Source organism: Hetaerina americana, unplaced genomic scaffold (assembly GCF_022747635.1).
Source record: "Hetaerina americana unplaced genomic scaffold, ioHetAmer1.1.p SCAF_11, whole genome shotgun sequence".
Lineage (NCBI taxonomy): Eukaryota > Metazoa > Arthropoda > Insecta > Odonata > Calopterygidae > Hetaerina > Hetaerina americana.
In genome coordinates this window covers 41,583,070-41,599,235 of record NW_027286181.1, presented here as the reverse complement: position 1 = coordinate 41,599,235, position 16,166 = coordinate 41,583,070, and the positions used below count along the sequence as shown (strand labels likewise).

Sequence of the window (16,166 nt, the reverse complement as noted above, 5' to 3'; positions counted from 1 at the left end):
TTAAACTCAACCCTGGCTGACCACCTACACACGGTCCTGATAAAAAATTGAGGAAAGACCTTGAACATTCCCTTTCTTATAAATCAATCATTTCAAAAATGATATAATTAATTATTCTATTTTAACAGTTAAATGAACATGGAATTATCAACTAGTAATTGATGCGGAACGAAATGTGGTAGTGTAAAAAAAAACAATCTGTGGACATTTTCTCAGAAGCCATCATTCAAACATAGTAATAACATATTTGTGATAATTTAATTCAGTATGGTTGAGTAGAGGTAGCCACTTAATTATAAAGAAGAGAATTTTGTCGAACGTGAATTATACTGAGTTTTTGACATGGAAGACTCGGACCCCTTGAAAAATAATACATACAAATATAGGGATTAATGGAGTTTTCCCGCACTTCGAGTTTCGAGCATGTTCAGTGTTTCTTAAAGTAACCCCGGAAATACTTGAATAATTCGTAAAAATAAATCACGTTTCAATTTATTCCACGCTAGGAATCTCGCAATTCTACGTTTGTTGCTTCCATTCTACGCCTTTTAGATAAACTGTTATAGAACTATATACCACTGAATAAAATAGACATGCAAAACTATGCACTAAAATTATGAGAAATATTAATAAAAAGCAATTTAATCAGCAACATTCAGTGCATCAAAACTTTATTTTGAGTGATTAAATAAATCTAATTGGACGGAAATTTTATTTAGGCCCCTCTATCTAAAATTGTTAATATTTTGGAATTTTTATATTAAAATGCATATTCAATTCATTAAACCATCATATGAACACTCACACATCCACACACCAGTTTTGAGAAAATTTTGTAAAAGGAAATGAGAGACTCCTACGCTAAAATTACGAACGATTCCTGATCTTGATTCAGTGTAAAAACATTTTAAGCGGTTTTGAAAGTTCTACATTCTTTGTAAACAAATATATTGAATGATAATTTCTATATATAATGCCAATATAATGCATGCATTATACTGCTATTATGATTAGCACGCTATATTTTTACGTATGACTGCGAGTAATTGAATCAGTGAAAATATGAACAGCTACTGGCTTGAAATAACTTACGAATGTAGTGAAGAGGTAGTGGTACTTGTAGTCATTCATCTGGAGCTGAAGAATCTGAAATGAGAGACATAAATTATTAGAAGTTATTGTCACAGGCTCTATATGGAAGAGTTGGAACCGCTCATTCAGAATTTATCATACAGAAATAATAATTGATTTTTAAATAAAATTTAATATGTTATATGGACGAAAATATTGAGACATTACTTAGTTAAACGTTTACCATCGAAGCATGGAATACTAATTTATATTTTTTTTATCGAGTGCTGACATAATTTGTTTTGAAAAATATTTTCGTCATTAGAGTCAGGAGGTCGATAAGGACCACTAAAATTCGAGGATTGTATTTTTTATATACTTGCACATTACTAGGTAAATTGTGCATTGGCACCGTTAAATCAAGTACAATAGAGCATACTGGAGGAACTGGTCATTATTTCGAAATCTTTATAATGACTACACCGGAATGAGTATCAAATGAAAGTTCAGGATGGGAAATGATATGAAGGGGAATAATAGAAGACTGTTCCTTACCATTCATGATTTTTTACGTTGGCATGAACGAAACATTAAGGCTGTAAAGGGAACATTATAAATTTGGAATGAAAGAAGGTGTAAAAATGCACATCAAGTAATACATGTGGATGATCAAGATTTAGTTAACCATTCAGATAAAGGACTTCAATGATTGCTGAACACGTGAGAGCAGGATCATAATCATTCACAGGAACATAAACTAAATGAAATGATCAAGAAACTTGAACTCTAAAAGGAATAAAGTACAGAAAATTACCTACGCCACTTATTCAGGAATCTATGGACTGAAGAACACAACTTAGATTCCTTTCAGGAAGAAATTCATTTTTCCCAAATATGGGGTATCTGTGTTATATCATGAACTCCGGAATAATCGAGTCAAAGTAATGAAGAAATCAACTTTCTATCATAAATTAGGTTTATTTTTGAATGAAGAATGCAGTGAAATGTTGTGCTAACTCCAAAATTTAACTGAGGAGATCAAATTAGCGGAGTAGACGGAAATAATTTTCCATGTTCAAAAACATAAAAGATGGAAAGGTAGTAGGTTAAAATGATATAAGTACTTAGTCCACATTTAGTTAAAACAAAGCGTAACAATTTCATCTCAAAGGTTAATTTAATAATTCAGAATTATATAAAAATGCAAATTTGATGGGTGTAACAATACCTTAAACCTTTTAACTTCATGACGTTAATTTAAAAAAACAAAGTGATTTGAGTCAATTTTTTTAGGCTTACAAAATATTTTGTTTTCGGATATAGTAGTCAAACTTTAAGTATTAAGAGAACGGTATAGCATTAGCGTTGTACATGATAAAATACATGTATATTAAGCAGGTTTTAGCTCAATGAATGCTATATTTTGAGGCGGTATCCACTAAATGATAAAACTTAACCAGCTCTTTAAAATGTACTCGAGAAATACGTTTAATATCAACATCTACCCTAAGTAATTTCAGTACTTCGTCGTATTTCGCTCTCCAAATGCTCGTATCTTTTATGACTAGCTAATAAAAGGCGCAAACCCTTAGTCGGTACTGAAAAGATTCCCGTTCCTCCAGGCGATTTTGCGGGGCAATAAACAACCTATTACCTCAAAGAAAGACACACATATACTGGGAAAGACTGGGCAGATAAGCGATAAGCTTTATGATTGAGACTCGGGATTAATGATCTCTCGCCATAATGCCAATAACTGGCCAAAATGTGTGGGTAAAAACGTTGCAATTGGCTGTAAATGTTCGGGAGATATATGTACACCGAGAGGGGATGGAAAAATCAATTTCCCACACTCTGTACATCTCCCTAATATGAGTTACGGCGGCCACTTACATCTGGCGCTAAACCATATAACATTCATAAACTCTCTCGATCTTTTCACTCAGCTACTTTCAATCCTTTGCGACTGTAAAAATGATATGTCGTCCTTTTAAAAGTTGTCGGATATTACGGCACAAAAGCATCTCTGATGCGCCTATGCTGCGATTGTACCATCTAAAATACGAAGACCTAGAGTAACTTATTATTAGACATTTTTTTAAACTTTAACCATAGAAGTTGGTTTGTCAACTTTATTTTGATTGATAAAAAATGTATAATCAATTACTTGAAATTATGATGTTACCTAGTCCACACTGCGGACTAACCTTGAAAGTATGCTAGGTAAGTCGAGTTTTTGTGCCTTAATTTTTCACATTTACTGCACTGGTAGGGAAAACAAGGAATAAAAGTAATATTGATATTAACATTAAAAAATAAACTTCGGACTCTTAAGATATGTTTGTCAAAATGGAAATCAAATTATTTCCATGTTGTCAAGAGTGTTCATGAAGACGTAAACGTGCATAACGTATTTGATGGTTTATGGCTAAACTATGAGGAAGTTTATGTCCATAAAATTCCATTCAACCCTATTGACAGCAATGCCATGCCTGCTCGATTTAAAGGGGCATATCATTCGTAAGGTGGCATCAAAATATAGCTGGAACACCAAAAACATTATATACAAACAATAATGAAAATTCCTCCCATTAGAAACAGTTTTTTGGCTATGATAAATAATTTATCCCGTTGAAAAAACGCTTGATTTCATAAGGAAGCAGTTAAAAGAAAGAATAGAGTAAGTGTAAGTTCAAGCATCGTAGCACTCATAGGACGTTGGTGAATAATTCATAGAAATAAAAACAGTATATGATACACATATTTGTAAAAGGTCAATCATATAATCTATTCTTGAATCTTAATAATCGATCCCATTATTTATTTCTACTAATTCTGAAGACACGTAAGTGTATTTATGAACAGAAAAAATCTATAGTTATCTCCCTTCATTTATTAATATTTGAATCACAGGAAATTTCACTCACAAATTACGCTCACATTTCTACGGTTTTAAATTGCTGCCTAGTGCTCAAAGTCCATTTTTAAACCCAAAGAGATTCTGACAGTATTTTCTCGTTTATGGTAGAATACGTAATTAGGCCATAAGCCAAATGCTACCTCTGCATTCCACTATGCTGAGAGCAACTTTTTCTTCGATCAATGGCTAGGCTAAATACATGTTCCTCTGAATATCCGACAGTTTTTCTAAGATTTGATTTAGCAGAGAGAAGGGAGGGCGCAGGAGAACTTTTTTGGCAACGGGGTCGGCTACACGGGCGCATTTTGGCTCTGAGAAATTGGAAAACTGATAACAGTCAAGAATGTGGTAAAGTCTGAAAAATTTATTGCCGTGACATCTAATTCCTGGCACGGGTTGTCTCGTTTCATTAAACAGAATGACAAAGATGAGGTTGAAGCAGAAGGAATGATGGTTTTAATGCCACTGGATCTGCGTAGATCCAGATTCCAAAATATGTCTTCCAAGAAGTAAATTTCGGTGTCGTAAAATTTAACGCTGGTATTTTGAAAATTAATTTTCTCCGGTTCTTCAAGTTATTAATAATAAATTATTCCATTTTATAAGAGGACTTATTTTCCATATACAGGGTCTGTTAAAGTTTTTCCCAAAGTCTTTTATAGCGCGTCTCCATTTGGTTGTTTTATAATCCGCATAAAGCGCTGTGCTCGCGTAAACTTCCCGAATAACAACGTTTAACCACTTTGGTGATATCTTGTTTTGTCGATTATGTCCGACCGTTTATATAAAGGGTTGTTTGCGGATTGCGGTGGAAAATCGGATCCACAGAAATGAGCTATTTGAAGGAGCAGCAATGTTCTGGGAAATCCTGCGTAAAACTCTGCTAATCCTTCACGAAAGCTTTTGTGTTGATTACCAAAGTTTATAATGAGAACGCTATGAAACGTACCGCGTGTTATGAGTGGTTTACGTGATTCATAAAGGGGCAGAAATTAGTGAAAGACGACGGGTGCTACGGAAGACCATCAACGTCGACTGATGACCCCGAAATAAAGAAATGAACGATCTCGATCGTGCAAATTGAATCTTGAGTGTTAGGAAACTTATAAAAGAGTGTGACTCCTCGATTGGTTCGTGCTATAAAATCTTGACTGAAGAATTGAGAATGCATCAAGTCGCCGCTGAATTCGTGCCTTGTCTAATTACAGCTGATCAGAAACCACTTCAAGTTCGTCTGTCAGGAACGGTTTTATCGAGTTGAAGAGAATGAAATCTTGTTCATGATTATAACAGGTTTTGTGGATATGAGGTCGAAACAAAAGTGCAATCTTCACAATGGATTGGTAAAGCATCTTCCATCCCAAAAAGGTTCGACAGGTTCGCTCAAAAGTCAAGGTGATGTCGACTGTTTAAGGCCGGACAGTCAACGAGGAGTACTGCCTGGGGTTTATGAAACGCCGAAGAGTATCAGGCGAAAACGACCCGAACGACAACAAAGCACCGGCTCATAAGTCTTTCATGATTTTTCTAGCCAAATGCAAGACCGCTGTGCTTCCCCACGCACCCTATTCACCGGAACTGGCCCAACATCACTTTTTACTGCCCCAAAACTAAAAACCTCGCTCAAACTATTTGTCACCATTCCAGAGATAGAGAAAAAACATGAGGGGGGGAGCTTATGAATATTCTGAAAGAAGCGTTCCAGGACCGTTTCAAAAAGTGGAAACACCGTTAGGATAAGGGTATACGTAGGGAAGGAGACTATGTTGAAGAGGACCCTGACGAATACTTTGTAGGTGAAGAATATTTTTGAAATAAAATGTTTGGGAAGTTTTTGAATAGACCGTTTATTGATATCTCTCCATTCCTTCTATTCCTATTTCCTGAAATGAATGAATTAATTCTAACCAATTTAATCTGCAAAATACCGTCACGAAATCTGCGAAACAGACAAATACAACAATAACCTGTACTTCCCGATTGTTTTCTGTGCTCATCTATATGATTGACCTCTTTACTGCTATCGCATGACGCGTATCTCATCTCTTGTTGAACCAAAAGTGATCATTCCCTTAATAATCATTAACTTTCCTCTCCATCCTCTTATTCATGACCCTAGGCATCATACTAGCTGCATGAGAGATCAGCTTTATTTTTCTAAAGGTCAATTAATCAAAATAAGGAAATTTATTTCAAAATGAGGTTGCTTTTGGCTGGGATTATTATTTCTCATTAAATGAAAATTCAATTCATTAATACTAATATAATGGGACGTTGTAATGAGTGGCATTATTTTTTTAAACAATCGCCGTTGCCCATCGACGGGAAGATTTCTCAGAAAAATTATTCATCCAGAACTTAAATTGCCCTAAAGAAAATTAGCGGAACGTTCAAGCGTTTATAAACCCAGAAACTACAATTAGTCTTTTCATCATCGCCTTCAGCTATAGAAAGCGAGTCTTTTGAATGATATTATTAATCTCCTTAGAAATTTTATTAAAATTCGACACCTGACTAAATGACTACTTTAATCCTTTTGATCTGTGCCATAAATGGCTCTTTCTTTTAAACAAACCTCACAAGAAGTGAAATTTATCGACAACTCAATGGAATCGGAAGTGGAGAGTCTTTTACAATGCACAGATAATATCATTAACCAACCATATCGTGTAAATAGTATCAATACATACATGGAACTCTCAAGATTAAAAATAAATGTTTTACTTGTATTGCTATTATTTTAGTCTTTATTTATGCGATTACTCTGAAGTAACTTAATATATACTCAAGATATAATCAATGCCCATAAGATAAAGGAAAATATTCCATGATAAGTAGCCCGTATATATATACCTTTCAACGCTAAGAAATATTTTTCATTATCATTCACAGTAGTCATCAAATAATGTTTTTGTTTAAACCAGGGTTTTAACAACAAATTTCTCCTAATTAATGGAAAATAAATACTCCTAATGTGCTTCTATTTAATAATCTTTTTTTTAATTCCACACCCTTTATATCGCTATTTTGTGAAGCTTTACCTTATACTGTCTTTGTCTCGATTATTTCAACATTCTCATCTCATTCGCAGCCTTGAGCATTCCTATACCGCTTAGTAAAATCCTTCCTCCACACTGCTTTCCTTCTCCAAATTTCCGCCAATAAGCTTCTTCGCTTTGTCCTAATCTCTACTAAGCTATTTATCTGGCTTATCCGCTTGTTTCGACGACTCAAATTTCGGATCCATGCACAACCATGCTCCACAACAATTAAACGCATAATTACTTAATATCCTTGAAATTAACTCCCTACTCTTTTTAAAACTCTTTACCTAAATGAACTTGCTCTTAATGACTTTAGTAATTTGATCATTTTCATTCAAAAAATTTTAATAAGGATTATAAATATCGTAGTTTTTAACGTTGATTATTAACCTAAATATATTTATCACACTGCATTAGAAATGCTCTCAGCAATGAATGCAATCACTTGATCGACTGACATCACAATCATCCACAGACATGACGTTTTCTAGAACCTTAATCAGGTTTCAACGCACGCTCATTTATTGTAAACGGTTGATAAGCACGTGTCACAATTGACTTACTCCAATTTCCCGTTCTGATTCTCCATGCGATACACTTATCTATGAAATCTTAGAAATACACAGGCTCAGGATAAGCCATATGTTCCTCCTGTATACACCTATCTTTTACCATACATTAATTGCTTGTATTTGGAAAACCAATATATCTTTATTTGGAAATAAATAATGTGTGATGAATTGCACTAAAAACATGAATTTTCGTGTTTTTAGATTTATTCAAGTTTGCATCAATGGATTAGTGCATATCAACACTAAAATAAACGCTAACGGAACAATAAGCGCAAATTAATATTACTACGGCCTTAAAATCACGAACTACTACTTCTGACTGTGAACTACGTAATTTTTAAACCTGAGTCATATAATTGTTTGACTAAACTGAAAAAATTTAATAAATTATAAGAATGAAGCAATTTAAGTGTAACTTTTGAAAAAAGAAGTACGAAAAAAATATGCTTATCATCAAATTACAATCCTGAGCCTAATATGACAACATTAAAATCCAATTGATTTATCTTAAATTTTTATGCTTAGAAGTTACTTACTATATGAAATAGCCTTGAATTTTCAATGGGGAAAATATTTAACCATGATATAAATATATGTAATAAAGGTGACACTTACCCCTCGCAGGAAGTGGTGCATGTTCTCGGCTTTCGTATCGACGACAAGGTTGTATATTTCCCGTGATTTTATTTCCTTGAGGACTTGCCTGTAGTTATCAGGGTCTGCTTGTCTCAAGTATATGTCCACATCACGATTGGCAGGTGAACGGACGAGCTCTCTTAATTTAATCAAACCTGCAAGAGAAGTGAGAGACCTCGTATTAAAAACAACGATGAATATACTGATTACTAAGTGCACGCTGCGAATAATTACTGAGAAGTGAGGATAAAAAGAAGTGCATGGTGCTAGTGATGTATTATTTTAAGAAGATGGAAGATCAGATCGGTGTATGCGCCACGACATGCTGGCATTAAGCAATTTAAACCTACGCAATGAAAAAAAATGAGCCGGGTAAATCACAGCTTTACGCAGGCTGCATTCCCAAGTGCTACCTGAAAGCGGAAATTAGAGAAGAAGAATGCTTCGTTGTCTTTTTAATTTAAACGGATTTTTAAATGAAAAAAAGCCTGCATCGTAAATGTCAAATTAAAAACTCTCAACTTAAAAGGAGAACTTTCTTGTGGAACTTTCTCGGCGGAATTTAAAACTCCATGCTCCTCCAAAACTCAATAAAGTTCAGAGGAATAGGGAACCCGCTTTAATTATTACGGTTGATTTAAAACTGCACTGGAAAAAATTTGGAGAAACAATTGAAAACCAATTTACAGTGATGTTGAAAATTGATTCCATCTTCATTTAATTCAGAGAATCGATGGTAAAAATGAGAGCTGGAAAAAAAACTGATCACTCTACGACATCTCATGGCGATTCCGGCGCTTACACGGACACCGAAAACGAAACTGATGCCGCCGTGATCTCGAAAATAACACGGAAATTTTGATTACGTTTCATCGGTGCGACGAACTTTTACGGTAATTGATAAATAAAAAGAGAGAGTAGGGCGAAAAATATTTTTTCCTTGACCAAAAACATAGCCTGTTCCCGTTATTAGGAAAGAAATGTTAGGGAGAGACAAGCGTTCAAATGAAGCGTGACAGCTCGTGCTGAATAACCGCTCACGAGCGGATGTGCGGAAGGAAGGCAAATGTCGACAAATCGTTCCCTCGGATCGCTGATATCATAATTGGTAAAAAGTGGCGGTGAGGAGGTGTGAAGAAACGTCTGAGTCATGATCCCCGGGACCACTGTTCTCACCCACCTTTCTCTCACCCCATTCCTCTCAATTTCATTCTCATGTCGGCTAGCGGCTACGTCAAATATGGCGTGTTTTTTAAAGGGGAACTCCACTGGACCTCGGGGAACGTCAGTCCAATATGCGAAAAAAATCGACCTCCTCTCCCCCGTTTGGCTCTCCCCAATCTTCCCTCGTCCACGAACCTTCTTCTGGGAGATTTTTGAGTCTCTCTCCTTACCCCAGTAGCGTACTATCACTCCCGTTCTACGGGATAAGGAAGGGACACTAATGTTTAAGGAGAGGGTGCCAATGAAGAAGGACTGAACGGGAGAAAGTGGGATCGTCAACCAGGGGCTCAAAAGGCCTGTGGTGAATGGGTGGGTGCAGTAGGCGAGCAAAGGATGATGACTGGCACCGTCCGAGGAGGAGGAATAAATGATGTTGGAAGCACCGACCGAGATCTTAATTTTTTTTAAGATTATGATTAAAAAATCTTTCAGGATACTACCTTTCCTCAAACATGGGTACGCATTTATACTATAACCGTCTCAAGTGTTGAGAAGGCAGAGCGAAGGAGTCGCTTTCCTCCGCATGCCCTCTCGCGGAAATGTGGATTTGCAAGTTTTGTTTTGATGATGATAATGTATCTTGTTTTATCGTTAATCTTCAGACTCAAATTATTTTACGCCAGCTCTGGGACGTTTTCTACCTTAACTTGAACCCTCGTCAAATTTTCCTAGTCAGTTTTGTATTATGAGAGCGATACCTGGCGATATAAAACGAAGGCAGTTTAGTTGGTTGCTATTTTTATGGAAGTCAGTTATTGCATATGACGATTAGACAGCTATTTTCAGAGTAGATTGAAGATTTACCCATTAAATGTCAATGATTTGTCAAAAAATGTATTGAACACGATCGGTAATATTAACAACTATCAAACAAACAGACTTTGTATTTTTATCCATGTATTACAAATTTTTCAAAGGTGGTTTCAGCGTTCAAAATGCTGTTATAAAGGGTTCTGATAGAAAATAAAATCTTCGATGACTGCATTGTAACACTGAAAAGAAGGTTAGGAAACATTCAATTCAGGTGGAACAGTAAAAAGTGTTATAAATATTTTTTTAATGATAAAGACCTTTCGTTAAGTAAAACCTGAAGGTATACAGGCTACTTCTACAAGTATAACTTGTGGAAAGAAATTTATATTTATACATATATTTTTACAAGATTTTACAATTAAAATCAGAATAGTGTAAGTAGTATCAGAATATTCATCCAGAAAAGTGCAATGAAAATACCTATCAATATGAAAAAATACTCGTAATGATGCCTCCATAGGTAGATGTGGGTTACAGCTTATTTCGATATTAATGCAAAGAAATTATTTTGATATAAACGTATTGAAACTTACGTTATGTTTTAATGAATTCTTTTCACAGACAATTATTTGCCAATGGTAATACATTTTTGAAACAGAGTGGCCCAAATAGCAGAGAACTCGGGTCGGGATCCTAGGAGACTTAAGTGTCCTAGGATCATATTCCTTGGGATTGAAACCTATTTAAAATACATACCAGTGCGATTAACTGGCTACTAGGAATTCATGAGGAACTAATTGTCGCTCTGGGAAAGGAACTGGACGACTCAAACTGAAAGTACCTTCACATGTCCGATTTAAGGCCGAGTTGAACCCATTTTTATCAAAAGTTATCCTTGAAATATTTAATGAGGTACTAATTATAGAATTTATTTTAATAATATTTTAAAATCTGCTCATTGAAAACCCTGGACTGGAGGTAAAATTGACTCATTCAGCTTATGTAAATCAAAATAGAAATGTCAATATCCGTGGTAACTCGAAAAACGTTTCGGTAGAGTGGACAACAAAGTACGAGTCTAATAGTGACCTAGTGAAGCAAATATTTAAGAGACGAAATAATAATTGAAGCGAGTTGCACAAGATCTGTTATAATATGAAGTATTTTGAACTAATGAAACCATTTACTTTATGAATCTACACATGCCACTCTGTGTACTTAGGGCTAATTTTAATATTTGCTGTACTACTGTTACATCTATTTCTTGATTAATTACAATTCTATTAATTTATAATACATTCAAAATTGAAAATAGAGCATTAATAAGCAAGAAATTCATGAAGAACGACGAAACATCGGACAGTATAAAATAGGCAGGCAACATGAAATCCTTTCAACATAATTTCAGGAGATTTATGACATCATCAAGCTGGCTCAGATATTATCTGCAGGAATCTATAGATATCTGCGATATCTCTATGCTGTGATAATTCTCAGATGATTTCAAATAATAATTCACGTTTTGCACTCCCTTCGAGAGAAGCTCTTCTTTCGCAATATATTTATATTTTTGTGGCAGGCATAGATGGAATTTATTGAAACAAAATTTCATGAGGAGAAACTAACGGCAATGATATTATAACAGTAGCTATTTGTGGAGGCAACCGACAGCTGAGGTCATATGCGATAAGGGAGAGGCATCCAGTCCGTTATTAGCCCACTCTTAACGATAGGCTCCCAGTAGCCCACAATTTATCGTACCATACGACAAACGGTGCACTCCGCTTGAAGTGGTCTCCACATACCACTCCAAGAAGGGATTGGGACACAAGTGAAAAAATTCTGCGACCACCAGGATTCGAACCAAGACCTTCGTAGTGGGAACTGAATACACTAGTAACCCCACAGACCCGATCCCCTTACCATTCATTTTTCCGGAAGAAAACAATCAGCGTCCCCTTCGCTTACAGCGTTCCTCTGATACCTGTCTGATCAGGGCAAACCTTTGGTCGGGTTCCTACGCGAAACAAATAGATTTGCGTTCGAAGTGCACCCCTCCCTCACAGCGCTCCTTTCGGGGGTAATGCGAATCAATCTGCGGACCGCATCCCCAGTTGACGCGCGACCGAGTGCTCAGGCACATTCGACGGTAGCATGCGTCGGGAGGTCGTGGGAAATCCGTCACGCAGGGGTCCGAGCCCTCGAACTCGGGCCAGAAAAGCGATGCCACCTTAAAAAACCTTCGGAAATTTGACTAAGCCGGCTCCCATCGGCCCGGGACACACCCTCAGCGCGGAGGGGGGAGAAATCGTGGGAGGGGCGTGGGAGGGCCCTGGGCAGAAGAATGGTGAGGGTAGGTAAAAGAGATGTGTGGGTGGGTAAGAGAGAGAGAGAGAAGCTCGTTGGGCAGCACAATTCCTGTATCACCAGAGGGAGGGGACGAGCATTGCGTTTGACACGCACGGGATTTAGCTGGGATGCTAGCGCAAGGATCCCTCCGAGAGGGAGATTGGACTGGGTGAGAGAGGTCCGAGATAAACTCCTCTCCTCCTTCCCACTTTATCGTCCGTGGTTTGTCCATTGTGGACCGTCCTCCTCCCCTCTCCCCCACGCATTCTCTAGAGTGACGGGGAACGGGCGGGAGGAAGGGTGAGAAATGCCGCGCCGGTGGTTATCTCAATTTACGGGGACTTTCCCATCCGTCCCCATCTAGGCTGGTGATTTAAAACAAAAGACTGCATTAGGTATAGAGACTGAATTTGTAAATACTATAAACCTATTAGGATCTAAAGCTCTGCGGAAAGTGATGTGTGCTCGTTACTCTTACTTTTCGATTTGAAAGATTAATGAATGCAGTTTAGATCGATCACTGCGCCAATTCTCTCTTTATCCTATGCTATATCAATTTGTTTCATCACGATATAATGATGAAATACAGTCAATTTGTAGATTATAAATATATTTGTAGAACTCAATTGCTTTCTGCCCTCGGTCATTCCTTGTTCCAATATCGTATTCCCCTGCCTCACTACTAGTATCTTTTCCTTCAGCTACCGTCAAGTTTAAATCCCTCATCGCTATCAAATGATTCTCTCCAGGAACTTCAGCAATTATGTCTTTAAACTAATCGTATACCCTTTCGATTTCTTCCTCCCCTATGATTGCTTGGTGGCACGTATATCAGAACAATAACAAAGGTCGTTGTTTTAGCTTTTATCTCTTCTTCTTGTAGTAATACTCGATCCGTTGCATGAAAGAAGAAATAGCTGAAAGAAGATTGAATAAATGGCTCGCGGGAAAAAAAATTAGCTCAAACGATTATTATTATTAAAGCGTATTTTGGAGTGTTCGACAAATCCTATTTTTTGGAGGGGTTAAAAAAATGGCCGGAACGTTGGGAGAAGTGTATCTTTCTAAAAGAGGACTATGTTGGAAAATAAAAAAAATGATTTCTTTTCTGAAATTTTCTGATATCTGAATTTTCTGAAAAAATGGTTTCTTCATTCGTAACACGGGTACTTATTGAACCGCTCTCGTACTACGCTTCTTCTCACCTTTTTGTGCAAAATTATTGCAATATTTCTTTGGCCCTATTTCCCTCCGCTATATTTTACTCTGTAGCTATCACTCCAGTAATCCCTGCTACCCTTTTAGCTCACCATGCACCGCCTTAAAACATATATGTTTCCTCTCTCATCTCTCGCTTTTTAATTTATAATTTCCATGTCCTCAATATCGTCCGAACAGCCAGTTTTCTAACTAAACTCGGTCCTCTCCGGTGTCTTATGTGCGGCTGCTGTCGATTGAGCTATTCAAGGATATCAAGTGATGATGACCGCGAAGCCTTGATCTAGGGTTAATCGAAATTCAAGAGCACTTCCAATACGTTATGACTTTAGTCCATGGGAAGAGAGAGAAGTATTATAAGGCTATTAGAATCTACTTCATAAGGCCAAAATCTAGTAACGAAAGTCCAAATGCAATTACCATTTAAAGTCAAAATATTGTACATTTTACCTGAGGTTGTGTGCATTATAAACATAGCTTATAGGATTTTGAGTTTTGGATGTGCACAATAAATGATGAAAATAAAGTAGACAGTATGACGACAAAATTGGATGCAGGGTATTGGAAGATGGCTGATGACAGAATCTCATAGAAATAGGAAGTGGACCTATGAAATGCAGAGAAAATGCAATACTGAAGGCGGTGGTACGCAGAAGGGGGACTGCTGGGAAAGTGAGGAGGAGGGAGGAAGAGAAAAGCACTTCGGATTTAAACAATTCGGGAATTGGGGAAATAGAAAATACAGGGTTCGTCCGGAAAATAAGTGTACTGACTCCTGGGCTGGGCGCGCCGCTCCAGGCGCGCCCAGCACCGCTCTGACGGGCTGCGATTGGAGGGGGGTATGTTGGCAAGCGACGCTGAAAAACGCAGTCGGCTCTGAGCTGTGGTGTAGTGAGGAGCTCTGTTAACGCGAACCTCCAAGCTCGACCCACGTCACGGAACGCGATGCCGAAGTTTTTGGAGCAGCGTTATTCCATCAAATTTGCGGTAAAGCTTGGGAAATCGTCTACCGAAACTGTTGGTATGATTAACCAGGCTTACGGAGAGTCAGCCATGTCCAGAAACATGATCTTTCGGTGGCACAAGATGTTCGTGGAGGGCAGAGAAGAGGTCGACGACGAGTCTTCGAGAGGTTCCCGATGATGCCTTCGCGGGAGCGTTCCAGGAATGGGAACGCCGCTGGAACAAGTGTATCGACTCACAAGGGTCCTATTTTGAGGAATATTAGCTTAAGATATGTAAAAGTGTAATACATTTTTTTTCCTGAGCTCAGTACACTTATTTTCCGGACGAACCCTGTATGCAGAATTAAAATATGAGTTAATGTAATGCATAATATTGGATTTCAGGATATTTCGTGCCTTGGGAGTGAGAGTTTAAACGTACAGCATTGAGGATTACGGACATCTAAAGGTACATCTAAAATAAACACGCAACAATAAATACTGCATATATTTCACTGTAGATTTTTTATCTCAGAAACTAGATAGCGAAACTAGGTTGTGCGCAGTGTGCAAGTCTTCCATGGGACTTACATTTGATTTAGCAATTTGATCAAAAAATGGCCATCATTTGTCCAATTTGGAGACTTTTTAACTTTTTTTACTAAAGTCATATTTTTTCAATAAACATTATTTATTATTCCTGCTGAAAAAGATTGAGTAACACCCAGCTGTTTATTAGGGTTAGAGTCTACAGTTTTTCAATCTGCGGTCAAAATAAATTTATCTGATGGTGCAATTTAGGAAAGATCGGTGACGTTGGTCCTTTAAATAAAAATCATGACTGTCTTGAATATTTTCCAAATTGAAAAGTATGTAAAATTCACGCACAGAGCATACATTGGCATTATCAAAATACTCGCTTGTTCACCTCGAATGCAGATGAATTGTAAAATTTAAAAGGTTGATCGAAGCAGTGCTGTGATGTTGAAACGAGCAAATTACAAGTCCAGACAAATACCAGACGTTACGTTTGTATTGAAGAGGACTGAACTTCAATTCTTCAAACTTGATTACGCTCGGTTCTAAGTTTGAATTTTGGTTAAATACTTTTCTTCTAAGCACAAAATGAACGTTTGGTATTTGGATTAACTTATATTTTAATGTTTCATTGGAAAATATGTTAAACTTGACATAAAGTCTCTTTGAACCTGAATACATCCCGATGAAATTATAATATTTCTACGGGAAATAATTCCAGCTTATGATGTAGAACGAAATGCGGAATGTTAGGCGCCAGCAGAAAGAGTGAGCGAGTGTAACGGTTGATTTTGGTGGAATCAATACTTCACCCGATGCTAAACTATAGCTGACGCTATTCAAATTCCGTCACTTGACCACTAATGAACACAATTACATTGACTCATTTCATCCAAGG

At 37.0% G+C, this 16,166-nt stretch overlaps 1 protein-coding gene across 5 annotated transcripts in view; it reads right to left on the bottom strand.

The window, feature by feature from the left end:
- LOC139701043 (glutamate receptor ionotropic, kainate 2-like) overlaps window positions 1-16,166 on the bottom strand; it is a 564,255-nt gene that overhangs the window by 157,892 nt on the left and 390,197 nt on the right. For all 5 annotated transcript variants that reach the window (XM_071599613.1, XM_071599611.1, XM_071599615.1 and 2 more), the window contains 2 exons: window positions 8,223-8,398; window positions 1,093-1,146 (listed from right to left, as the gene is read on the bottom strand). In XM_071599613.1, coding sequence (XP_071455714.1) covers window positions 1,093-1,146; window positions 8,223-8,398 — 230 coding nt within the window. The remainder of the gene's footprint in view (window positions 1-1,092; window positions 1,147-8,222; window positions 8,399-16,166) is intronic.